The sequence below is a fragment of the Vicugna pacos genome, chromosome 20, assembly GCF_048564905.1.
Source record: "Vicugna pacos chromosome 20, VicPac4, whole genome shotgun sequence".
In the NCBI taxonomy this organism is placed as follows: domain Eukaryota; kingdom Metazoa; phylum Chordata; class Mammalia; order Artiodactyla; family Camelidae; genus Vicugna; species Vicugna pacos.
This window is the reverse complement of record NC_133006.1, coordinates 33,997,056-34,023,910: the sequence shown is the minus strand read 5'-3', so window position 1 is coordinate 34,023,910 and position 26,855 is coordinate 33,997,056. Positions and strand designations below refer to the sequence as shown.

The 26,855-nt window shown below is 49.7% G+C and overlaps 1 protein-coding gene across 5 annotated transcripts in view; it reads left to right on the top strand.

Moving 5' to 3' along the window:
- JARID2 (jumonji and AT-rich interaction domain containing 2) overlaps nucleotides 1–26,855 on the top strand; it is a 228,546-nt gene that overhangs the window by 180,580 nt on the left and 21,111 nt on the right. For all 5 annotated transcript variants that reach the window (XM_072945636.1, XM_072945634.1, XM_072945635.1 and 2 more), the window contains 3 exons: nucleotides 2,149–2,325; nucleotides 18,061–18,299; nucleotides 24,861–25,929. In XM_072945636.1, the coding sequence (XP_072801737.1) occupies nucleotides 2,149–2,325; nucleotides 18,061–18,299; nucleotides 24,861–25,929 (1,485 nt within the window). The remainder of the gene's footprint in view (nucleotides 1–2,148; nucleotides 2,326–18,060; nucleotides 18,300–24,860; nucleotides 25,930–26,855) is intronic.

The window sequence follows — 26,855 nt, the reverse complement described above, 5'->3', positions numbered from 1 at the left end:
ACGTCTCCTTTCAGCCGCTAGCCCCCGTGTCCAAGATAGTATGCGTGAAGGCTTTTCTTTAAAAGAAATCAGGCATGGATATTTGTTCTGGAAGGAACTTGAAGATAATTTATTTACCCTATTCTTTCTCATTTTGCCGAAGCAAGAATTTTAATAACTGAGTCCATGGCTTCCAAGGGTTGACGTTCCCAGCTCTGTCTGTCTGATATGTCACCTTATGTCGTGTGACATGCTAGAATGTGCTGGAGTTTATGGTAAATTCTCCCCGCCTTTTTTTTTTTTTAAAAAAACTCAGAACCCATGTGGAGTGCTGAAATAAGGTTTCTTTTGCTTTTTCTTAAGTACTTATAAAGTTAAATTTAGGAAGGAAGACTCTAATAGTATTAGTGTCTTTGTTTGTGGAGGTTCTTGCGTCGTGCAAATGTGTGAGTGTTAAGTCCCGGCTGAAAACTTCAAATTAGGAAGGAAGCTAACAAGGGTGGTGTCTCCTCCATTTCTAGTCAATCTTGTAGCAACTGTAAAGCCACTTAGAACAAGAGTAAATATGATGTTCCAGTGGAAATACAGTAAGGAATTTCCTTCTCTCTCTCTCTTTTTTAAATTTCATCTGTAACTTCTGTTTGATTAGATTATTTCCCCTGAAGCCTGTCAGGTTTAAGAACCTTCCTCCTTTTGGGAACCTGCTTCTGACTGGAAGTGATCAAAGGGGAAAAGACAGAGGAGATGGCGTTTGTCAGAGTGTGTTCAATCCTGTTATCCACTGAGGGTCTTCGTGCCAGATACATCCCTTTGGAGTTTCATTTCCACCTGATGAGAGCACGATGCACGTAACCTGCGGGGTTATGCCGTCGGCGGGCCATGGCTCTGACAAGAGGAAGGGGAGCGGAGGCACCTGCTTTGTCTTCGCGTTTCTGTGTTGGCGACTTGCGCTCTCTGATGCTGCTTGTCCATTTCCATCTCCTTGTTGGAGCAAGTAGCCCCCAAATTGGACAGGGATGTTTTAGCCATTGTGGTTGAAGTTTGAGATCTCCATTTGGGAAGGAGAGCAAATTTGGTTACTTGAATCTTGACTGTTGTTTTTGGAGTGTTTGCTCCTTCACAGGAAAGTGGGCTAGAGAAGAGACTTTGACATTTATTAGTTTTCCTGTTACTTTGGTAGTAGCTCTCCTCAAGATACTTTGTGGGAAGGAAGATTGAAGTTGCTGCCAGAAGATAATATGACCCCCCCCGCCCCCATTTCAACAGCCTTTGGTCTCAATATACCTATGAATTGACTGGTCTCTTTGTGAATTGTCATGATTTGATAAGAAAGAACTGCATTGTGCTTCTTTGTAATCTTGAGCTTAGTCTCTGGTGTTACTGTTCTGTCTTAAGTTCAGAAACTAAAGCATTTGGGGATGAAGAGGTCAAGGTGTAAAAGGAGTGAGGAGTGTGAGTTCTGTGAGGAGATTTTGGTTTTTAATCAAGCCCTTTTGGTTATTCTTAAGCAGGAATTTATATTAATAATTTTAGATGCTATTAACCTGATCATAATATCAAAGTAGCTTCCAAATACATTCTGAGTTCGGGGAATCCGTACCTGTCATTCACCCCATGTGACTCTGGCACAGTTTCTTCATATCAGGAGGTGTTAGAGTCTATTTTTACTCCTTGCTTCTCTGTGATTGTCTTTTCTTTCATTTGAAACTCATTTGCTTACATTCATATTTTTTAAGTCTAGTAAGTTTAAGTCATACCCTGGAATAGTCTCTCATCCTTGACACTGTGGTTAGATGTGTTTATTTTATTGATTTTTCTCTCTCAATTCAATCTTTGGTGGCCCCCCTCCCCACACCGCATACCCGCTTCTCAAGAGCTATTGAAATGAGATTTTCAAAATTTTGATTTGTTATGTTTTGTGAATGGCATCATCCCCCTGCTGGGGGATTTTGCTTGAAATCTGTTACAAGGACACAGATGGAGTTATATTTCCTGGGGGATGTTTGAAAAATAAATTAAAAATGGCAGTAGAGATGAATAGCTTTGTTTATCTCCTCACTCATGAGGATTTAAGTTTGTAACGTAATAAGTGGCTCCATTTGAAGTGCTCCTTCTGGAAGGGGTGATGATCCAGGCCTGTGTTTATGTGCCTCCTTTTAAATCCACCAGGTTCTCCTGCGCTGCCCAACAGCATGGTATATTTCGGAAGCTCTCAGGACGAGGAGGACGTCGAGGAGGAAGATGATGAGACAGAAGACGTCAAAACAGCCACCAACAACGCTTCATCTTCATGCCAGTCAACCCCCAGGAAAGGAAAAACCCACAAGCATGTTCACAACGGACATGGTAGGTCCACTGTTGAATCTGTGTTAAAGATAAGATCCAAAGCTTTGAGTGAAAGCTGGAATAGACCAGGTATTGAGAAGATGTTGAAGGCTGCGTGGCTGGTTGGTGGCAAAGCTAGTTTCGGATACTTAAGTGCCAGGCACTTAAAAACCAGAGAGATTGGTCCAGTCAGGTGTATTCCAGACAAGAGGACTGTTAGGATAGGCATGCACATTTTTATGTTTGTGGAGATGGTAAATTCGGGAGAGGAAAGCATCACATCTGAGCAGGGACAGTTAAGATGATCTCATCAAGAGGCTGTTGTGGTCAGCTTACTGTTGTGATTTACCAGGCGTAGACAGTGTGGGAGGGAAAGTGTTACCCACTCAGCATGTGAAATCAGGTAAATGCATATGTATTATGATTCTAGACTGATTTTTTTCCCCCATGAGTGTTGAGTGTGGGGGAGGATGTAACCCAGAAAGCAGGAGCAAAAAGTTGCATTTGAGAGAGAGAAAAGTGTAAATTAGTTGGCCATGGAACGTGCCCAGTGCTTTTTCAACAGGGAGGTGACTTAACAGGAGTTACCTTCTGAAAAGATGAAGCTGGCATTGATGATGAGAGTTTCATGAAGGGAAATGACTTGAACAAGAGGAAATGCATTGAAAGGCTGTAATTGTAGGCAGTTGCTTTGCCATAGGGAACAAGGGACCAAAACGTGGTTGTGGTGATGTAATAGGAAGACGTAAGAGCGAAAACCTGGAGGTAGATTGAGGAATACTGCAGGGGGCAGGGTTGAGACAACTTGATGATGGATTGGATTAGCATCGGGTAGGGGAAAGAAAGTGAGAGGAGAAAAGTGAGAGGAAAGAGGAGAGTTGAAGCAAGGGGAGAGATGATGGCATTTTTCTGTGAACTCTTCCCAGGTTCTCTGCTAGGAATCACATTTCCCTTGGGACTCATAGCGACCCTAGGAGGCAGAGTGTCCCTGTGCACAAATGGCAGAAAACCAGTGCTGGCAATAAGTGGTTGAGGCAAAGGAAAGCTGCTCATTTCTTATTTCTCCCCCTTGACGGTGCACTGAGCGACCACTTGTGTGTGTGTCTGGGCTCAGGGGGAAACGGAGATGCAGGCAGGCCTCGCGTAGAAGTGACGGCGCCTGCGTCTCGCCTGCACCGTCGTCGGGCAGTTCTGCCCTGTCAGTGGAGTGATTGTTCGCCTGTCCTGCGTCTTGCTGGGGGCTGTGTTCAGGTGGCATGGACACCTGGTAAAGACTGACCCCATTTCTAAGGACCTTACAGTCTATTAGGGAAATGAGGTTAATAATCCCAGTACGTAACTCTTTCTCAGCCTCGGGCTCCTCATCTGTAAAGCAGGGATTAAGTGAAGCATTTGTGTGGCCCCGTTGTTAGCCGTGTGTGTAGACATGTTCCCAGTTAAGTGGTGGCTTCTCTGATTTCATCTTACTAGGGGATCTCTCAGAAATCTTTGTGAGAGGGAGGTTGGAGGGCTGTTTTCCATGAGTAGGCAATAAAAATATGAGTGCTTTCAGAATGTGTTCACGTACATTGTCTCTTGATTCCGTCTGCAGCAGAGTCATTCAGAGGTGTCAGGGCAGGAGGGGTTTCTTGCCTTACAGTTGAAGAACTGGGAGATCTGATGTCTTGTACCCATCACCAAAAGTGGCAGATTGCAGCCAGGAGTCAAGAGTTTTGAAATGCCCCAACCCTGGGGACCATCCTGTTGTAAGGATGAGGGCGTGAACAGCTGTGCTTTGCGATGGGTAGAGTCTGTGCTGTGGTGGTGGAGTCACTGCTCTTGATCTGGTGGACAGTGTCAGAAGGCCAGCGCCACGGGCCACTGCCCGGGGTGGACAGCTCTGCTGGTGGGGTCTCCATGTTTGCTGTTGCCACGTGGCTTTCATGTCTTTGGAAGCCAGCCAGTAAAACCCCACAGGATGGCAGTGCTTCTGTGTGAGTCAGTGGAGGGAGTGGGCTGAAGCCAGCTCAGAAATGCACAGGCTGTTAGGAAAGCCCCTCCAATTTCAAGTGACCCAGAATTAGGTTGAAAAAGAGAAGTCAGCTTTGGAGAAGGGCGATTGCAGCCTCAGATTCACGGAGCGCTCAGTCCCTGGTCAGCTGAGCTTACTCACCTGCTCTGTTCTCCGTCTTCTGTTGTATGAAGAAGGCAGATGACAAGGAAATACACTGCCATAGGCAGTTTATTGAAACGAGACTCACTGATGCTGTGGATTGTGTGCCCCGGCGGGAGGATGTAAGGATATTCCTGAAGGTACAATTTCCAACAGCAGAGAAAGGAGTTACTGAATATTAGAAGCCCGTCAACCAAAAGTGGTGAAACTGAAATGTAGTCATCTTTGAAAACCGAACATTCAGCTATGGAATGTTGCTCCTTTCTCAACCACTCTCAGATAATTGAAACTGTATTGTAACACTAAGTTGCCCAACACACTTTGGTCTGTCTTTTTTTTTTTTTCCTGTTTGGATCCTATAAAGGTCGTTATCAGCATCGGCATCGAATAGTCATCAGGAGCTTCGTTTCCTGCCCCTCTTCAGGCTTAATTAGCTGTGTCTTCCTGGGTAGGCATTTATAGCTCTGATTCTTAATTTCCCCTTTTATGAAAAGAGCAGGATGGAGTGGGTGGGCACTCATCTGTTCTTCCTTCATTTACATCGCAGAATAAGGAGATAACTACTGTGTGTGTGTCGTGTGCAGGAATGTGTACCATTGAGACCTCCTGCCGTGGGTGATGGGCACTGCTGCGTGTTCAGCGGAAGTGGCTTTTCCAGGAGTACAGGGTTAGCTGGGGGAAGATCCCTAACTAAAATTTTGTTCCTGGAATCCTGCCCCCCCCCCCAAGACAGGAGTACCTTTTCCAGATTAAAAACATCAATATCCCACCCTGTTTACATCTCCTTCCCGTTCCCCTCTGTGCTTTGACTCCTTGCCCCTGTTACTGCCTGCTGGGGACTTGGCAGCTGCTGTCTCCTGCACAGTGTGAGGCAGTGGACCCAGGACTCCAGGGTTTACACAAGACTCCGCTGTACGGTCAGGCTGGGATCACTGAGGACTCTGTTTCCACTGTTAAAAAAACACATGTCAAACATTGGCGCAGTTCCCATGGCAGCTGAAAGTTGTCTCCCAGCTTTGTTCTTACTGAGACCCATTTGTTTGTAACTACAGAGCAGGATTCCGCGTAACGGGACTTCATTATGGGTAGCCATCAGTTATAAAAGCGGATGTTTGTTTACATGTGACATGCGACAGTGGAAGGAAACAGATATTCCTGAAGAGGATGCACTTGTAGCAAAGTTCTGTGTGTGAGGATAGAGGGTGTTGGCCTGGCACTGGGCCCGTGGCGTTGTGTGTTAACGCAGTGGATAGATGGTGAGTGTGCATGAGAACTGCTCGGGCTCAGCCGGCACCTGTTGCTGCCGCCGCCGCTGTGGTTTCTTCTGCCTGGAGTTCAGAGGGGGCCTCCTTTGGGTTCAGAAAATTGCACTTTTCCGGCTCAGGTCCTGAGGGCACCTGCAGGGTTCCTGGCTTGATTAGATTTGCAAGGCTCTGAGGCCGCCTTGCTTCCCGATGAACAGCAGGCTGGTTCAGGGTGCCCAAGCCGTGAGGCCGACCAGGTAGACCTACTGCTCCCGGGAATGGGTTGGAGGGCCTGCCGGGTGACACCTGCGGCATTGGGAGGCCAGTGGTGCTCTTGTCCTGCTTCTGTGCTCCTCCCAACCCTTCTCCAGCCCCCATCCCCGGGTTTTACAGGGCACTTGGTGACCGCGAGCAGGGAACCATGCCTGAGCTCTCTGCCTGGTGGAAAGAAGAGGTCGGGGACGGTTTGTGAACGAGATGAGTGTGTTCCTTTACCCGCCCTTGTCTTCAGTTTGATTGACTGATCCTTGCCCAGTTTTACTCCCTCGTTTTCCAAAAAGTGCAGTCCAGAGACTGATCATCTCTGTTTCCTTTTGGTTTCTGACTTGGGGGAAGATGTCCAAGTGTTAGATTTTCTAAGAGGACAAACCTGGGCGGGGCCATCATCACACTGTGGTCAAGCGGAATTGTGGACTTTTACACGTGAGAGAGCGGAAGGCAGGCTGATTTCTTTGTTCTTCGTGACACGGGAGTTCTGTTGTCAGGTGGGGCCTTTCCCTCCCTCGTATGCTGGGGGCGCCGAGGGTGTGGGGAAATCCAGCAGCACCTGAACCCTCCCCAGGAGTGTCACCTGCACTGAAATGTGGGGAAATAAATGCACAGAAGACAAAATGTGGAAAACTAGCGCTTTACTGCTGGGGTAGTAGCTTTGGCCCAGATCCCTGATCTGGCTGCACACCCAGGAAAACTGTTTTATTTAGGCTGTGTTAGCTTGAAGAAACCAGAACCCAAGCTGCGGATGGCGTCTTGCTTTCTCATTTCTCTCCTAAACTTGAGCGTGAGTGAAGCAGTGGGTTCCCTCCGGAGTAGGAGCCTGGTTTACGGAAGCAGGTGCCAGTAGAGGGGGCTCGCTCCCACCTGCGCGCAATGCCGGGCCGCCGGGGTCCAGCGGGGCCTGGCTGGGGCAGTGCTCCTTGTCCCCAGAGGAGGAGCCACAACCCCAACAGTCTCCCGCAAGAGCCTGGTGTCCCCGGGCAGACTTTCAGTTTCGCAAACATTACACAGGACTCAAATGTTCTCATTGTAATCCACTGAGTGTCCGCATGGAAATGGATGTGTTTATTAAAATACATAATCTGAAATGACATGGACAGCGTCATGCGTGCTTTTAACCTTGAGTTAACACTCAAGGGTTACAATAACAGTGCCTCCAGCAGCTTCTATTTCGATAGCTGTTCAGAGCTTCCAAAATACTCTCATGTACACAGAACCTCCAATGGTCCTAACAGTAGGGCCCTTAGGTAATCTCTGTGGCCACAAAATAACACAATCAGAACGCGGCTCTGTGGGTATTCATGTTACAAGCTGATATTTGAAATGGCCTGGTTTTTGAGAAGTTCTCAGCATTGGTCATTTTTTCCAGCGCACAAGTGAGGTCGGGTAGGGTATTAATGCGTTTGTCTCTGATGAGAGCAGCCCTGGTGGTCCCTCAGTGCCGGGGTCCCTCATCCTTGTCGCAGGAGACCGCTGCGAGGTGGGATGCTCACATCAGCCCTGTGTTGGATGTTCTCCACGTGCGTTTTCTGCACTTAATGAGAAGTGGAAGGAGCAGCAGAGACCAGTTTCCTTTTTGTGCTCTTTCTGAAAAGGGACATTCCTCAGAAGGCTTTTTAAACATGCCATCAGACTCCCAGCTGGAGTGAGTTAATTGCTTTTGGACTCACACCGGGGGCACGTGGTGTGAGGGCCAGCAAGCGCCGGCCTCGGGCTGCGTTGACCGCATTTCTGCTCTGTGGTGGCCGTCGAGGTGCATGTGGGCCCCCCTGTGTCTGGTTGGTGAAGGATGGGTGTGTGGCAGGACCAGGGCCTCGCCACGTGTCTTGGGGGGGACACTCTCCAGCTGAGAAATCCTTTTTTTTCCCCCTTTAATTGATGTTTTCATGGGACATCGTCACCTTTTTTTAAACCTCCTGCGGCTTTGTTCCCCCCCATTGAGGCAGGTGAGTACCTGCAGGAATTAGGAGTGCAGTTGGGAGTGTGTTTTTTCAGAGCAGTAGTACATGTAGAGTCAAGCGGAATGTATCTGCTGTTAACCCCCCACCCCTCTCCCGCCTGGGGCCACGTGGCCTGGTGGTTTGCCCTGAGGCCTGTCTTCCCAAAGGTGGTTGCAACTTGGGGCGCTTTAGTTTTCTTATCCTTAAAGGGGCAGTAGGAGTACCTTGTTTCATAGGTTTTTGTCAGCAGTAACTGAGTCGGTATACACTTCATCTGTATCTGGTTGAGAGCACTGTACTGGCTATTCATGCCACATACGGTTGAAAAGACCTGGAAATCTAGAACAGCCTTGTCCTTGATAAGAGAATCCTGGAAAGTCGGTACATTTCAAATACCTGGCACATACAGCAAGGGCTGCCCGAGAGGGACTGTGACCACTCTGAACAGAAGGAGCTGTTCCAGGTGTGGCAGACGGTCCCCGATAACGCCTGTCTGCCAGTGTAACCCGCCCATCCCTGTTTCTTCCCATTTTCCTTACAGTGTTGGTTCTGTCGGTCCACCCAGACCTCAGGGGGCATGTGCACACCTAGGACAGCACTGGCCCCCCAGTATTTTCGTGTGCAGATGTCTCTTCCTGATAACATGGGGGCCCCTCTCTGTGGTGAGATGCTTGTACAGATTTCAGTGATGACCAACCAGAAAGAGAGGCTGGTGGTGAGAAACTTCTGCCTCAAATATGTCTTCCTAACCAGGTGTGATTGGCCAATAATTTAATCTTGAGGCCTCCGTTTTCCTGTTTGTAAAATAACACCTGGTTTTTCCGATTAGGTTTCAGGAGTGGGCAGGGATGGTGTTTCGTTTTGGGGGTGGTGAAAACGTTTTCAGATTACATTGTGGTGATGGTTGCACAACTCTGAATATGCAAAAATCTGTTGGATCATACGGTTTGAATGGGTAGATCACGTGATCTGTGAGTAATCGCTTACTAAGGATAAACAAAGGTCTGTCAGGACTGAGTGGGTGACAGATACACTTAGCACGGTGCCTGGCACTTGGTGACTTCTCCTGAGGTGGGGCTGGGTGCTGTCCTGTTACTGGCCTCACACCCACAACTCTTTCTTCTAAGGAACTGTAATACCCTGAAGTGTGAAAGAAATTAAGATAATGTATTAGATTTTCAGAACTTTTCATCGATTTTGTTGTCCACACTTGGTGGGGTGTGTTTATATCATACACATTGTAAGCTGAATTGTTGAGCTGTTCACTAGACTGTTCAGTATTTAATATTTCTAGCTAAATTCATCTGGCCTGCCTCGCAGAGCAGTTATGCTGTTCCCAGAGACTGAAAATGTGCATATAGGACTTTCAAAAGTCATTCCTTTCCTGGCTGGATGAGGAGGGTGGAGATACTGTGGTGCAAAAGCATATGCACAGTATTTGTTTGGAGAACCTTGAAAACAGTACTTACTGCAATGTGAATATTTCTGTATTTAGTTTTTCCTGTACTAATATTTTTTATTCTGCAAATTACCAGCTCTTCTATAACTTGTGCAGTTGATTGTATATGTGGAAGGCCTTCCAGAGTAGCTCTTGTGCACACTGGCAGGGTGTCTCTGCCCTGGTTTGTTGTGAATAGTCAGAGATTCCTTGTTTAGATTCAGAGAAGTCTTGCCATTTACTTCACATGTAGTTGGCCTTTTAGAATTCTTCTTCTTGAATGTAGGGCTGTGAAAGAAACCCCAAGCTGCAAAAAAAAAAACCCCTTGATTTACCTGCTCTTCCAGAGTTAACGCTTGTCCCCTTCTGAGTATCGCCATAGTGCTGGGCTCTGTTTTATTTCTTGAGATTGAGAAGGCACCAGGTTCCCCTCGGCCCCGTGCCCACCCTCCCAGCGGGCCCCGCAGCGGCACGTTGGGGAAGGCAGATGTCTTAGAGCCAGCCCTGCGGGCACAGGCTGGGGGTTAGTCACTGTCAGGCCATCAGTCTCCTCCTTTCCTCGGCTCCTTTGGGGGACAGATGGGCCAAGAAACCATTTTTCAATGACAGAAGCCATTCATCTTGATTTATAGTCTTTGTGTCTCCCTGACCTTTATATTCTCATAAAGGTCATACATACACCCTTTTCAAACTTCAGAGTCAGCAGTTGTTAGGAACCTGTGTAAGAAACGCATTTAACGGGCACATCGATCCAGCTCTGTTAGGTGTATTCCATCATTGCCCATAACGTAGTCACATTTCTAAATCTTGGGACTGTGGTGACCGAATTCGGATGGAAGAAATATTTATTCTATGAGTTACAGATTCAAGTTCTCACAGAGAAACGAAAATCAGATTCGTTTCAGGAATTCTTTTCAGCGTATTTCTTTCCTGTTACATGAGTCACCAAAGTGATGGGATGTCATGGCATGGAAATCCCACCGGGCTCTTGCCGATTCCACGCGAACCAGCAGAACTCGGTTGTGAGGCTGGAGCCGGGGTGCTCCGAGGCCTCCGCGGCTTCATCTGCCGCTGTCGGCTCCCGGCGTGGGGCTTGTGCCGACCCGCACGTCCTCGCCGCCGTCTCTGGTTCTTCTCATGGCTGCTGGAGCGAAGTCAGGGAGCTGTTTTTGCCCAGGGCAAACCGGGTTACAGCACTCACTCACACAGGCTGCATTAAAATCCTTTTGAACTGTTGGCACAGGTTGGCAGACACATTCCATTGTTTTCAGACAATAGTGACTCAAAGTTGAACTGGCTCCAGGGAGCAAGTGCGGCTTTTGTACAGTAACAAGGGTTTACTGCCAGCCAATTGATGGAGTCTGTCTGCCCCGCGTCGGGATGCCTTGTAATGACACGAAGCTTACATTTAAATATCTGGCTCCAGATCAGAAACTTGGCTTGCTTCTCTTTTCCGTAGCACATTCTGCTATTTACAGCAGTTCTTTTTTTTTTTGTCCGTTAGATTTGTTTTGGGGGGCAGGACAGGGAGCAGGTCTTACTTTATGTAATGTGGGGGTTAGTCCAGTCTTTGAGACTGTTCACTTCTCCCTCCTGGTCGTGGCGTGTCTGCTAGCAGACCTCCCGGCCCAGCTTTCTGAGTGGGTCTTGTTCACGTTTCTGTTTTAAGAAGGTGAAGGCTAGACATGGGGTCATCTCAGGATATAATAACTTTTTTTTTGTCAGACACCAGGCAAGGGGTCAGTCCCCTTTCCTACTCACCTAGTAAAAAAACTTCAGGATCACTTCCTGGTGTTCTGTTGAGGTGCCTTTATTATTAGCACGAGTAATTACAAGATTGGGGTGGCTGGATGTGGGGAGGGCGGGAGGCTGGCCTTGTCGGCTCTGTTTAGGGAGGACTGTTTCAAATGTGGGTCTTCTCCTTGCTGTTACAGCAGGAGCTTTGGAAAACGTCAACTTTCTTGTATTTGCACCACTCCTTCCTCTGAAGAACGGAAGGCGTTTTATATCCTTTATTTTGAATACTTAAGTGATTCCTGGAGGGCAGATGAGGGGAGGCAGCTGGCCCGTGGTTGTGGGAATAGAGGCACAAATGTGCTTGCTGATCTGGGAGCTGGAAATCACAGCCAGGCTATCTCCATCCCTCTGAGAGGTCATGTATGTAGTGAGCGTTTTAAAGACCTTACGATCAGTTTTATCCACTACCTTATGGCTCTTCCTTGGGAACCACATCAGGATCTTACTCTGCGGGTCGGGGAACATCCTTTAGTACGAACTCCCTGGAGCTATATTGTGAGTTCCTCCTTAGAAAGTGTCGCTTCCCACCTTTCCAGTCCTCCCGGGAATCCTGGTGAAGATGTTTCTAAAGTGACTTCTCTTGACCATTTCTTTTTCATCCCTTATTGGGAACAGAACTTACCTTCTCAGCCATGCAGTGACCCTAAATCAGAATACCAGTCTTTTGCATTTAAAGATTCTGCTTGCCATGGCATGAAAACCCTCATCTGTGGGCCGTTTAACTTTCAGCATATGTGTATACGAATCAATAGCTGTGTCTCTGTTGATTAACACAGAGCTGTTTGTATCTGAGTACAGTATGTTTCCCTAATGTGGTTCACTGGGATAAATGCTTTGTTTCTCTCCTTAAAGAAATGAGTCCAATTACTCCTTCTAATTGGAGACAGCGTGTGGGTCTCTTATGTTCACAGGGTTTAGGCTTTTCCTGGGAGTGAGTATTTTTTCCTTTTCCCCTTCTCTCCTCTTCTGGAGAATCTTACAAATTAAGACAAAAGATAATTACTTGGAGGACTGAAACTGGCAGGTTCCCACGACACTTAAAACTAATGAGCTGTTGAGGACGAAATATACCTCGTCTTAGCCAATACGTGCCCCCCCCCATGGGTGGGGGCCCCCCCATGAACATGAGTTGACTTTTGGGTCCTGTTTGCCATTTGGGTGGAGGCAGCTGTGAAATAATAGCAAGATGATGACAAGAGTGGATTCCTTTGAAAACCCATCTTTTGTTTGCAAATCAGAGTTAATTTTATTCAGTTCTGCTTTTTTGTATTTTTGAAATCCTTCCCCCCCTTCTGATAATCTGTCAAAATGGTCCTTTGTAGAATCAGGGGCTGCAGTTCACAGAGCAGCCAGTTTGGTTAATATTAATGTTTAGGGCACACGCCTCCCTTTTTCCTCTCCTGTCGTAGTCACAGCCCCCTTTGCCCCAGCTTGGCTTTCCTGAGTGTTTCCTGGGGAGTCTCTTTGATGCTCTGGTGTGGAAGCTCCTGAAAGGCGTTAGAACAGAACCTGAGTTGTGCCTTCCATGGCAGGTGCAGGTAATGCCAGTGGAGGATCTGTTTGGGTTTTTCCCCCTGGATCTCAGAAAGGTACTGCTGGCAGTTCCACTCTCAACTAATTTCCTTGAAGTCTCCGTGTAACGACTGGCCACCGACTCCGTCGGAAGTGGTGTGGTGACCCGTACGAGCTAACGCCTGCCCACTGCCCCCGCTGAGATCCTTTCTAGATTAACTTCCTCACTGAATCCTCCAAGCAACCCTAAGTCTTGGACAGGAAACCAGTCCAAAGTCAAACAGTTAGCAGATGATTTCTCCAGATTCAAATTTAGGTAGCTTCACCTTAGAGCCCGAGTTTTGGGGGATTTGTAGGTATAGATGGAAGTACAGGGTCCATCCACGCCTCGGGAAACCATGCTGCAGCTGATCACCGTGGTGAAGACAGTCCAGCCTACTGGTTTCAGGCTTTTTGGTCTCAAGGTCCCTTTTTCCTCCTAACACTTACTGAGGGAACCCCTAAAAGCACTTATTTTGTGGATTGCATTTGTTGATATTTGCTATATTAAAATTAAAACAGGGAATTTAGAAATTTCATTCAAAAACAGCACAAACTCATGACATGTCAACAGAAATAACATTTTAATGAAAAGGGACTCTGTTCCAAACCCCCAAAGTTCTAGCGAGGAGAGCTGCATTGTTGTACATTTTTGCGCATTTGTTCAGGCTCTGGCTTGGACAGCGACAGCTGGATTCTTAGGTCAGCCTCTGCATTCGGACCAGAACAGACCAAAACGTAGGGACAGAAAGTGGATTAGCAGTTTCCAGGGGATGGCTTCTCTTGCCGCATATAGCTTTGGTTGATGTATATGAAGAAAATCAGTCTCAGAAAAATAGGTGGTTGGGAGAGGGAGGAGCCTTTGTGAATGATTTCATTCTTACATTTCATACCCACACTCAACCAGCAAGGTTTCTTCAAGGTCAGTTGTTACAGCGATCTGAACCCATGGTGGTGAACTTTTCACGCTCTGTTGTGTTGAAGTCCACGGGTTTGCCTTCTGCCTTAAATGGCTCAGGTACCCACGTGCAATTTTGCAACATCTTGTATTGATCATTTGAAAATAATGGTTCACTGGGCTTTGCACCCCTTGCGGGTTCAGCACCTTCCGTCACATAGTATCAAAGAATCTCATCTCTGCACACTCATTGGGAAAGTCTTCACGTGTTGAGAGGCTGTCACACTCCTGGTGGCAGGTACAGGCTTTCCAAAATTGTAATTTTTCCCTGAAATCGTGACTTTTGTCATTGGCAGCAAAAACTATTATTTCCCTTGACAGGCTGACTTCATTCATTTTTGAGAAGATAGCCGACAAATGGCTACATCAGTTGTCCTTTCAAATTAAAAAAAAAACATTCCATGAAAAAGCAGCTAGCTTACAGCATTAAACAATCTCACAAGTGCTCTGCCCTAGAAACAGTCGTCACTGTCCAGGAGAAGCACCTTACACGTGTGGCATACAAAGTACGGATGCACAAGGGTTGAGATTTAATATTGTTAACAATTTCTATTGCTTTGTCACTTTCTGATGTGAAACTGGCTTTTTTGAAAAAAAATTAACTGCTAGTAATTGGTAATGAAGAATATAATATGTATTAGTGAGATCTGGTGCAATTGCATTGATTTGTGTTAAGGCACCAAAAATTTTTACCACCTATTGCTGCTGCTGTTTTTTTTTAAATAATTTTATTGAGATATAATTTACATACCATAAAATTTACCCACAGTGTAAAACTTGGTAGTTTGTAGTATCTTCATAGGGTTTTGCGACCATCCTCACAGTCAACATTTTCATCGCCCTCCTCCTGAAGAGCTTGTACCCACTTAGGAGTCATTCGCATTTCCCCGAAGCCTCCCCAGCCCCTGGCACCTGTACTTTGTGTGTCTGTGCATTGGTCTGTTCTGCTCATTTTACGTGACTGGAATCCTGCAGTAGGAGGTGGCCTTTTGTCCTTAGCTTCTTTCACTTCCCAGAATGTCTCCAAGATTCGCCCAGGCTGGAGCACATATCAGTACCTGATGCTTTTTATGGGTGTGTAACACCCCATTTTGTTTAGATAAATACCGGCTGATGAACCTTTGGACCGTCTCCCCCCACCACTGTTTTGAACTGTTGTTAATAATTCTACTTAATACAGTTGCACACACATTTTTACGTGGACACATTTTTCATTTCTCTTGTGTGCCTACCTGGGAGTGGAATTGCTGGGTCACATGGGAACTCTGTGTCACTTTTTGGGGAACTTCCAGATTGTTTTCCGAAGTGGCCGTGCCATTTTACAGTTCCACCTGCAGTGCACGAGGGTTCCAGTCTCTCTCTGTCCTGGCCAACACTTGTCATTGTCTTTGAACAGAGCCATCCGAGGGGATATGAAGTGGGATTTCTTGGTCGTTTTGATTTGCATTTCCCTGATGGCTAATCTGCCTTTAATAACCATCATTGAAATGGCAAATACTCTCTTAGTGTAATTATGAAAATAGTTTTGACCTAGGGAATCCCCTGAAAGGGCCTGTGGGTTCCCCAAGGATCAAGTCAGTCATTAAGCTGGTAGAAAATGTGAGTTGTTTTCAGCATCATTATTTCTCTTTGCTTGGACAGGGCATTGGCACCACCTCTTTTTTCCTATGAAGTGGATGTTGGGAGGCAGGAGGTTGTGGTGGGTCTGCTCAGGCCTGCTGTTCAGCTTAGTGAAGCCTGTTTTTCCTACTGGATCTGCGGCAAGGTTGGGAAGCTAGAAGAGATTTTGCCCCAATCTGAGTATGTAGTAACCTGAGATGGTCCTTTTAAATATGCAGCAGGAAGTTCTCCCAAATGTTGAGTGCCAGCTGAACCCTCACACAGGAGCACGTGGTCCCCAGCCTACGGGTGAGAAAACCGAGGCTGTACACAGCTTGCCCAGGTGTAGACAGGAGTTGAACTGCTGATACAGTGTTACGAAAGGGGACCAACCCCAGAATCAAAAAATTTTTTTTGTAACCAAATAAAGAGAAGTAGTTCTGGAACTGGCACTTCTTTCATAGCAGACTGTGTCACGAAGCTCATCTTGTGGCAGTAACAAAGCTTGGAGAAGTTTGGAAGATTTAAGATTTAAAAAAGAAAAAATAAAGAACTTCCTGTGCTGGCTTTCCATAAAGGAGCTGTGTTCACCGCCTTAGAAAATTGGTTGAACGGTCAGGAGTTGCCTAGATGCATGTTCCTTGGCTTGATTTTTAATCACACTGAAGTATGACTTCTTACGGATGTTGCTTCTAATTTGTCTTGAAAGCAAGTACAGATGCCGCCAGCCTGGGTGTGATGGATGGTTTCTGACAGCGTGTAGTTACTTACACTTAGAATAAATGCCAGCCATTCGAAGCTCTCCATTTTCCCTGTAACTGAGGGTATCCAGCAGAACCTCGCATAACACGGGATCATATACCATGTTTTGATGTGACGCCGGTCTTCTCAGTATTGAAAATCTGTTTAGAGTGTGTAATCACTGGGGCTGAGAGCATCTTTAGAGATCAGGGTTCACATCCATTCCAGATATGGAAAATGTGAGTCTCTGTGTGACACCATATATGATGTAATTACAAGTGCTCTAAAACAAATCTAAGCGACTGAACCAGAAAACAATTAGACATCGGGGAGGGTACAGCTCAGCAACAGAGCATGTGCTTAGCATGCACAGGGTCCTGGGTTCAACCCCCAGTATCGTCACTGAAATAAACAAATAAATAAACCTAATTCCCCGCCCTACCCCACCCCCCAAAAAATGGAAAACAATTAGAAGAAAACTTAGAGGAATATCTTACCATCTGAAAAGATAGGATTTTCTAAGCATAAAATCAAAGAAACTTGAAAAATGTGTTAGCAGATTTAGCACTGTTAACGGATGGGAAAGCAGATAAGAGAAAAACATTTGCTCCCTACAAGGCATAAGTGTAATTTAAAGGACACCCGTACGAATGGGGGTGAAAAAGCGTGCAAGGCGCTGTGGATAAGTTTGGAGGGAGGGCACTCTGAAGAGAGGCCAGGTTGTCTGTGGAGGGGGCGGGACCCCTGCTTCTCTCGGCTTCAGGAAGAGACTCCACCTCAGAGGAGGAGTTTTCTCTTTACAGCTGCCTGGTCCTCTGGTGACTTCTGCCTGGAATTCTGCAAGGCCTGGTTGGGGTGGGCATAGCCTTGGAGAGGAGGTGTCTGATGGGCAGGTGGACACAGTGACCTTTTGAAGCTCCTTCTGCCAGGAAATACAACAGGAGCCTTTTTAAACGACAGCTAAAAGGGCTCACTCACTTCCCTGGCTGTTCTGCCTGGAGCTTGTGGGGCCAGACAGACCAGGCTCAGGCATCCTTCCTCCTTCCCTGAAGAAGTAGGCCACCTGCTGGGATGGTTTGAGGGGAGGGGGGACCTGTGGGTAAGAGGGGACAGATGTGGAACTGATGCCCTGGAGAGGGGCCAGGCCCGCCGAGTCTGTCTGGGAGTGTGGGTCCCAGCTGCGAAGTACAGGAGAAGGCTCGCGGCGGCAGCGCTGATGAAGTTACTGCACAGACCTGAGCGTCACTGTTCTCTTGTGAACCTCCTGAGCAGGAGAGGGTGGGGTCCAGCAGGCACATTTGGAAGGGGCACTGAGAGCCACCTGGAGGTCAGGAGCTTTGTTGGGGGGGCACTTGGGAGGCAGCACGGCCTGGGCAAGGCGCACGCCTTCTGTTGGGTCCTCTGTAAAGTGGGCGTGAGGATCATGTCCCTTTGGATCCAGAGACTGAACGACTTCCCGGCCCCACTGGGCTCACAGCAGGCACCTAGTGCGTGTCAGCTGTTAACTGCTGTCAGGGCTTTTGGAGTGGAAGTAGGTCTGGCCCAGGGCTCCCGTGCCTCTCTCGCTCTGCTGTGGTCACCCAGGGGTCTGGTGCCACAGCTACATCTTGACCGATGTGTCATCAGATCTGCAGCCTCACGTGTTAAGTTTAAAGAAAACATATGATCATTTCTAGAGCCCCTGTATCTTTATACATGAAGTGGCCCTGCTCTTGGAATGTGACTCTTTGTTTTGGTTTCTTCATTTTAATTCCACTGTTTTGTTTAAGGGGTGTGTGTGTGTGTGTGTGTGTGTGTGTGTAGGGATTTTTAAAATGGATTATTCAATTGTTTCAACCAAAGCAAATGATTCTTAGTCTGTGTTTATAACTTCTGCTTTGGTCTCTCCATGCTAGGATTATTCCTGTTCTTTGTGGTGCTTGACTTGAGGGCATATGAGACGCGGTGTTTGTCTGGAATGTTTTCCTTCTCTTTCTCCTTTTGTCTTCAGGGGGTATGGGGACAAGACAGTGGGCAGCACACCCGATGTAGTGACTTTGTTCTTCTCTCTCCTTCCTTTCCAGTTTTCAATGGTTCCAGCAGGTCATCACGGGAGAAGGAACCTGTTCAGAAACACAAAAGCAAAGAGGCCACTCCCGCGAAGGAGAAGCACAGCGAGCCCCGGGCCGACAGCCGAAGGGAGCAGGCTTCCGTCAGCCTACCCACCGCGACCCCCTCCGCGGGGGGCTCCTCGGCCAAGGGGCTCGCCGCCACCCACCACCACCCGCCTCTGCATCGGTCGGCTCAGGACTTAAGGAAACAGGTAAAGCCCTGCCTAGCCTGGCCGTACAGGGGACCCTGATCACCAAGTTAACTGAAGGGGAAATCCATGTTTCCAGGGCTCAGAAAGCAGGAAAGGATGCTCAGAGGGGAGAGGGGGCGAGAGAAACGCAACCCGGGCGCAGAAGTGCCGGTGCCTGCGCCTCCCCTCCCGTTGGTGGATTCGCATCCCTCCCTGGAAGATGCTGCCATCACCCGGTGCCACCAGCTGCGTGCTCTCTCGAGCTGGGATGTTCTAGAAGGGTAGGGAGGGAACGCCCCTTCATTACCCTCTTCCATCCCCGTGTCCCGGGCGCCAGGTGAGGCGCAGAGTACTGGGGAGGGAGCAGCGTTTTCTCAGGTTAGGTCAGGGCCACACTTTACCTTGGAACAGGCCAGCAGCGGAACCAGCAGTGGACGGCCTGGGCTGTACCTCTTCCTGATGGACACGTTAGTGTCTCACGGCCAGGACTGCTGAGCCGCTGCAGGTGGGGGTGAGACAGGGTGCAGGTGCAACAGGACACTTACTCCCCCAGTGCATTTCTGTTCTGCACCCTTGGGATCAGCAGAGTCCGCACACCCTCTGCTCCCCCTGCCCCCCACTTCAGGATCAGATACAGAGCGCAGATCCTGTCGGACAGCGCTTTCTGTCCTTGGCTGTGACTTCCTGGGACCCAGGACAGAGACAGCAGGGAGAGAGGAGGTGCCTGGCGCTCCGCTGTGGGGCTCTCCCAGGACAGGTGGCGCTTCCTTGACCCCTCTACTCCCTGTTCTCTCTCGGTGTCAAAGTCGGTGAGCCACGAGGATCACAGACGAGGACTTGCTCCTCATTGGGAATCTTGTAACGTGCAATTAAGTTTTTCCCTAGAATAGACCGAAGATTGTGATCTTGAAAGATTGATTCGGGTGAGGTGAGGGTGGACCTGAGGTTCCTTGACCGGCAGTGTTGTCGAGTGACTGAAAGATGGTCATTGTGGTGTCAGGGTTGGAGTTTCTCTTTTGTTGAACCGTTCTTTCCCCCTGGTCTTGCTCGTTCTTGATAATGTTAGAAATGGTTCTCTCTGACTCTGTGACTGTATTCATGTATGTACACAGGATTGTGTGTGTGTACACACGTGTGTTATTAGTCTTAACCTTTAGCTTTCAGACACCACTCAGCTCTCAGTTGGGGAAGACAAGGCACGAACCCTCATGGGTCTGTTTCTGTGGTCCTCAGATCACCGCTGCATGCTTTGCACTGTTATCTTGAGATTGAACAACTGGTTTTGCATATTTTGCTCACCGTTCCCCAGAGTTCACAGTTTTCCTCATGGGAACACCCAAGCGTGTTTGTGGAATTGGCCTCCCCTATGCCAGGAGCCCAGTTTTCAGGACCAAGAGGCATAAAGCACAGGGCACACCATCCCTTTGGTGTCTTGTCTACTCAGGTTCCAAAGCTGTTGGCCGGACAGGGATTTGTCCCTCCAGAACTTGCCTCCCAATGTTTCCTTATGAAAGAGAGCAATTCAAAGCCTAAAAATTTCAGAGGGGAGGCATTTGTGGGCCAGGAATCTCACTAAGGGATGAATGTGTGACTTCTCACATAGAACCATAGTCACACGCACACACATACTCTTCTCTTTCATGTTTGAGGCTGGAGTGATCCATGCTCATCCTCAGCCCCCAGGGCTTATCCGTCAGTTCAGGATCTCCCTTTGTGACTGAACAAGGGGAGTTCCCATAGTTGGAGGGAAGAGTGGAGGGGAGCAGAAGGCACCCCCTGCTCCACAGTGTGCATGTGTGGCCCGTTTCATGCGCAGTCCTGGAGGCAGAGGAGCGACCTGGGCACCCTTGGGGTGCAGACCCCCATTGTCCGAGCAACTGCGGGAGTCCGGCTGGCTTTCCAGGCTCGGCTCTTGGAGGCAGGGTGTAACCACTTCCTCCGCTCTCCACCCACCTCCTCCCCTCTCCTGCCCGCCCCACCTTCCCCCATCAGGTCCTTGGGATGGGGTAACCTGGGCTCCCAGCTGGGCTCTGACCACGACCTTCGCTGAGAGTTCAGCTGTGACATGTAACCTTCCTGGGCTGTATTGTGCATTTGGAGCCAGTGATGCCAGTTCCTCTCCCAGGGATATTGCGAGAAATGAAAGGATAATTTTGATGCCATCAAATCCCATTAGTTAAGTACTCTGAAAAAAAAAGGTCAATAAAAGCCAATTGTCGATTCCTTTGTAACAGCCTGATGCCAGTGATTAGAATCTGACCTTTCATCTTTTCAACTGCATAAAAGACGGGGGTCCAGAGAATACTTGGATCTGTAATTTTGATTATTTTTTTTCATTCAGCCTAAAAGGAAAAAAACAGTGCGATAGTACAGGGCCGGGCTGGGTGAAGGGAGCAGTGTTTAGAGGGAGCTGCCGAGAAGTGACTTTGCCCTTCTTCCCTGATGCACCCAGGCGCAGAGAACACTTTCTGCTAGGATAGCTCCTCTTCCCCCGTTGCCTTGCACAGTGCTGTGTGGTAGTTTTTTGTTCTTTAAAAAGCCCTGGACTTGAGCATGTGAACTCAGTGTGAGGGGCCTGGCCAGCCCTCCAGCTCTGATTATACCAGAGGCGCTGTGACTGCCACATAACATGCACGGGTGTGTGGCTGCCCCAGATGGTGATTTGGATGTGTGGTGGGTGTCCGACAAAGGAGTGTTTCCTGCCAATGATACTTACATTATATGCAGTAAAAGGCAGAACAAATTTAGGATGGGGAAACTCTCCTTGCACCTGGAGAAGGTTTGGAAATGTTAGTTTTCTAAGCATGTCGTGTGGTGTTTGCAAAGAAGTTTGTGTGTTCGGTAAGTCAGGATGTGGATGGCTAGGCTGCACCGAACGGGGTCACCTGCCTGTTCTCACCTGTGCGCCAAGGCCGAGCTGTAAGGTGAAGAAACGCGTGGAGCGTGGGCAGCCGGCCAGGCCATCTGCCGGGCTGCTTGGGTCAGATGTACGGGGCTCACAGAACATCTTGGCTGAGTAAGGCTGAGAGGAGAGGGTTTAGCTGTTCAGAACTGCTAGTGTTCTTTTAACATTCTGGAAAATGGAAAAATGAGCATCTAGAGAGAAAAATGTGAGAAACTCTCCTTAGCTCGAAGAATGTTTAAGGTCTTACTTGCTGCTCATCAGGTCACCCGGAGAGTTTGAATTGGTGCTCTTTGTGACCAGGGTACAAGGCCTACAGAGGGAGCAGGCTTTGTAGAAAGATTCAGGGTCCCTCAGGACCCAGGTGTTTTTGGAGAGTGGGGCTGCCTGTCAGCCAGCCGTGTCCCTCTGCTCACTACTGTCTTTAACCTTTCTCCAGCCCAGGGCCCTGCCTTCCCTGTCCATAACTCACTGCCTGTCCAGTGGATTCTGTTCATTTAGGCTTTCTTGCTTTTTAACTTGAGTTTTAAAGTCTAAATGCACTGTCTCCAACCAACCATGTTTCTCCTAGGCAGAGCCAGCTGACTCACTGGCTCCCTCTAGTGAGAAATGAAAGCCTGACAATTTCTGGTTGGAGTGAGGACAGCTTCTGAGACCCCACGGCTGTGTGCCTGTGGTAACCTGAGCTACAAGTGGTCAAGACACCACACGTCCTGCAGAGCTGAGTGACATTTGTGGGGGAGTGGGGTTCAAAGTCAGAAATCCATATTAAGCCGAGAAGGAGCAACTTGAAGAGATGTAGGGGGCTCTGCCATGAGCCTCCTTTGTGTTAATTCTCCAGTGAGTTAAAATGCCCTGTCTCTTCTGTGCTCAGTGCATGCGCTTCTTCAGGATGCATAGCAGTGAGACGGGCCCCAGTGGTTACCTGGCCGTGGGTCAAGGTGAAACTTAAGTGTTTGGTTCTGTCCTGTGAGGTGGTGGTTGGGAGGAGATGCTCAGTGGGAAGGTGAGACAGTGCCTTCCTCCACTGCTTTGCTGTCTTTGGTACCAATTACACATTGGATCCCCAGAGATGAGCGCAGGCCAAGGAACAGGCATCTGTGTTTACAGAGATGTGTAAACAAGGTGTTGCTTTTAGTTAAATCAGATTCTACTGTGGGAAAATTTCCCTCCCAGCAGGCTGGGAGGTCAGGTGCCCCGGAGAAGCCAGAATGCACGGACCCAGGGGCCCTGCGCTCTTCTTTGAGGTAGAATCTGGGACATGTGGACGTCCGGCTCCCAGTCTCCCACAGGTGGACCACAGTGTGGGGGAGGGCAGGGCCGAAACGTTCGGGAACATGAAGCTGTTGGGGAATGTACAAACACTGCTCCCCTTTCTCCACCTTCACTGATTAGATCAGAATCTGGATTGAGGGGGTGGTCAGACTGGAATCAGCATTATTTTCAAGCTCCCCAGGGCTTCATAGGGCTTCCAGGTTTGAGAAGCTCGAAAGTCGAGCCTCAGCAGGATATGCAGCTGATGGTGCGCTTTGCTGGCAGAACATGGTGGCGTCCGGCACTGCACGCTGGTTGTCGTTTTCGCAGGCGGTTTCTCCTCTTCAAGGAGAGATTAATGGTGCCGTGTAGTCCGCTCACGTGCGAGCTGGGTGAGGAGTCTGAACAGGTTTACTCTCAATGGTTAACCGCAGATTGAGGGCCTCAAGGGGTGTCTTCTCTGAAGGTGCGGATCCCGGAGCATCTGGCTGATGGAAACCTCCCTCTGTGAGCCTCAGCAGGATTTTACTGTTTGCTTTAGTTCTTTTAAATGGTTTGTTTTGTTTTTAGTCAATGGAATTGTTTGAAAGAACAGTTAAAAATTAGAGATATTTGCATTCCTCACCATGCGTCCTGTTCCAAATTAGTGATAGTTACCATGGAAATTTTGTCTTTGCCCCTACCCCTGGTTTTATAAATTTGTTTTTAATTTATTTCTGCCAGGCTGCTAGTTTTGTTTCGTTATTTCCTGTTCTATGTTCCAGACCCTCTTCCCACCTGACCTGTCAGTGCTGCTGCCTTCTTGGGTGGGTGGCCTGCAGCGGTGCATCCGGGCTGTTACCCCCGGGTCTTCCCTTCGGCCTCTCCCTCCACTAGGGCTTGGGGCCTCACTGAGTCTAGAATTCAGGGTTGGCTCATGGAACACGATCTCAGCCAAGAATTGATGGCTTTGATTGGACCGAGTATAATTGGCACAGGAGGACATACAGATTTTGGGTGCTTCTTTCCTTTTTCTGTTTTCAGAACCTTCTGATACTTTGCAGCAAAGTAAGTCCTCAGATAAGGCTCAGTATCTGGGACCTCATTAGAAATGCAGATTCTTGGGCTCCCTCCCGCTCGGACCTACCAGGTGGGAGGCTCTGGGGGCGGGGCTCGGGCCTGTCTTCCAGAACCCTGCCCTGGTGGCGGGGCGTCTGCACAGCCCGTGGGTGCGCTGGGTGTGGACTGGAGCCAAACTGCTGTAGGCGCAGCTGGACGGTCCACTCCCTGACTCCTCTTCTGGTCACCTTCTCCTCGAGGCTTATTGGTGAGAGCTGTTTTTTCTGCTCTGTTTCCCAGTGATGGCGTTATTTTTAGTCTGCCCCTCTGGGAGGTGGTGGTGCTTAGGGAACCCTGGCGCCCTGGTTTTGATCTCATCTTGCCAGTGAGGAATCATTGCCCAAGATGGGCACGTCCAAGGCCTCTGAGAGGCAGAGTTGTGACCTGGTGTCCACCCAAAGTCAGCCCAGCCGTGGCTCCCACTGTGGGCCTGGCATCATTCTTTGGAAATTACTGCTTTTCTGGTGTCCACCTTTGTCACTCTCTGGCTCCTTTTTATAAATGAGGGTGACTTCTGTGTGTCACAAAATTAGTTTGGTGTCCAAGCTGAAGACAGTCATGAAGAGAAACTGATCGTTTATCAAATTCCTGTGGAACCGAACGTGGATGTTTGTAGAGGACAGGAAATGGGAGCTGCCTGGACACAAGGGGTTGGGCCTGTTTTGCTTTGTCACGGAGGTGAGGTGTGTCCCGCGAGGCACCTGGGCTGCAGTCTTAACAGGTGCCCACGACTGTCATCCACACCTCTGGGTCTGGCCTGTGACCAGCATCTGAGCCACGTGAGTGCTCTTGTTCCTTTCCTTCCATAGCGTTTTTATTTCATTCTCTATTTAGCACGTAGATTTTAAAATTCTGTGGGCAGATCATGCTGTTACGTCAGGTATTCAAAAAATAGCCACCGTGTCACTTGGAGCTGGGGGGGGTGTGTATGTGCACGTGCGTGTGGTGTGCATCCTCTTCTCCCAGATCGGCAGGACCTTGATACTGTGAATATTCTTAACCTGTGACAGAGGTTGGCAGGCATATGGAGGGTCCTCACTGGAAACATCTGGTTTCTAACAACAGATGTGAGTGGTAAACACACCCAGATACACATGGGGCAGCCCCCAGGCCTGGCTGTGTGTTTCTGTGCAGAACAACGGGTGCTTCCTCCTGCAGACTCTGAAACAGTGTTTCAGAGTGGACTTTGGGGCCGGGTGTTCTGCCTGCCTTGGCCGGGACCCCTGTTGCCTCTTCTCAAAGGCAGGCACAGGCTGCTTAGTCACAGCGGGTGGGGTCACCTGCTGCCGTGCACTAATTCTGCTCCCCCCCCTTCTGCTGCCTCCCAGGTTTCTAAGGTCAATGGAGTCACTCGAATGTCATCTCTGGGTACAAGTGCAACCAGTGCCAAAAAGATGCGCGAAGTCAGACCTTCACCGTCCAAAACTGTGAAGTACACTGCAACGGTGACGAAGGGGACTGTCACATACACCAAAGCCAAGAGAGAACTGGTCAAGGAAACCAAACCCAATCACCACAAGCCCAGTTCAGCTGTCAACCACACAATCTCAGGGAAAACTGAAAGTAGCAATGCAAAAACCCGCAAACAGGTGCTATCCCTCGGGGGGGCGTCCAAGTCCACCGGGCCCGCCGTCAATGGCCTCAAGGTCAGCGGCAGGTTGAACCCAAAGTCATGCACTAAGGAGGTGGGGGGGCGGCAGCTGAGGGAGGGGCTGCGGAACTCCAAGCGGAGGCTGGAAGAGGCGCCCCCTGCCGACAAGCCGCAGTCGCCCCCCAAGAAGCTGAAGGGGGCGGCCGAGGGCCCCGGCAGGAAGGCGGCCCCGCCTGCCCCGGCGCCCGCGCCCGCGCCCGCGCCCGCGCCCGCCCCCGCGGAGAGGGAGAGGGCGCCGCTCAGCGGCCACGTGAAGAGGGAGGTGCCCGAGCGGAGCCTGGAGAGGAACCGGCCGAAGCGGGCGGCGGCCGGCAAGGGCCCGCCGGGCAGACAAGCACACGGCAAGCCGGACGGCGCCCCCTGTGAAAATCGTTCTACCTCGCAATCGGAGCCCTTGCCCCGGCCGCACGAGGCGGCGGCCAAGGCTGAGAAGGGGGCCGGCAGGGCCGGGTGGGCGGCCATGGACGAGATCCCCGTCCTGCGGCCGTCAGCCAAGGAGTTCCACGACCCGCTCGTCTACATCGAGTCGGTGCGCCCTCAGGTGGAGAAGTACGGCATGTGCAGGGTGATCCCGCCCCCGGACTGGCGGCCCGAGTGCAAGCTCAACGACGAGATGCGCTTCGTCACGCAGATCCAGCACATCCACAAGCTGGGCCGGCGCTGGGGCCCCAACGTGCAGCGGCTGGCCTGCATCAAGAAGCACCTCAGATCTCAGGGCATCACCATGGACGAGCTCCCGCTCATCGGTAAGGCCCCGCCGCCCGGCCTCCTTCCCCGCACCCAGGCCCGCATCCCGCCGTGTGCGCCCCGCCCCGCCCCCAAACGAGCTCCTGCTTCTCCGGCCGTTCTTGGCCCGGGAGGAGTCCCAGGCCGCCCTTCTCTGGGTCTCGGGGCTCCGGGCAGGAGGCAGGTGGGCCCTGTCCCTTTCCCCTGGAGCCACAGGGTCTCCTTACTGAGGCCAGAGCCGTGTCCAGAGAGTCAGGCAGGAACACTGTCCCATACATGCGGCTGCTGGGCCGCCTTAACTAAGTACAGCGGCGGGGAGGCTTGACCTCCAGGAAGTTCCTTCTCACAGCCTGGAGGCTGGAGATCTGAGCAAGGTGTTGGCTGAATGGCTTTCTCCCGTGGCTCCTCCCCTTCGCTGGCGTCGGCCGCCTTCTCCTGTGTCCTCACACGGTCTTTCCTCTGCGCGGGTATTCCTGCTATCCCTTCCTCCTTAGGCTAGGACCTACCCTGATGACCTCATTTGACCTTAATTACCTCTCAAAGACCCTGTCTCCAGTCACACTCTGAAGCACTGAGGTTAGAACTTCAACACAGGGCTCTTTTGGGTGGGGGGACATTTCAGCGCATTTCTCTCTTTCCTCATTTTCCCTTGGCTCCGGGAATGTGTGTCAGCTCCTGAGAGTGGGCTCAGCTCTGGCTGGTGCTGATGTAAAGCTCACCTCAGGGACTCCTTTTGTGCACGTACGCTGGGCGTTTGGAAGACCCTGGCCCCAGGCAGCCCTCCTGGAAGCCCGCTGCCCTCTTCCTCTCCTGGTTCTCACACCTTCTGGGTTGACTCGCTCTGGCCGAGATGAGCCAGTTCTGCGGAGTGGGGTTCCTTTTGGGTCAGCCGGTGAGGTCACGTGCTTCGTGTCCGGCTCTAGACCCGCGACAGGAACAGGGCCTG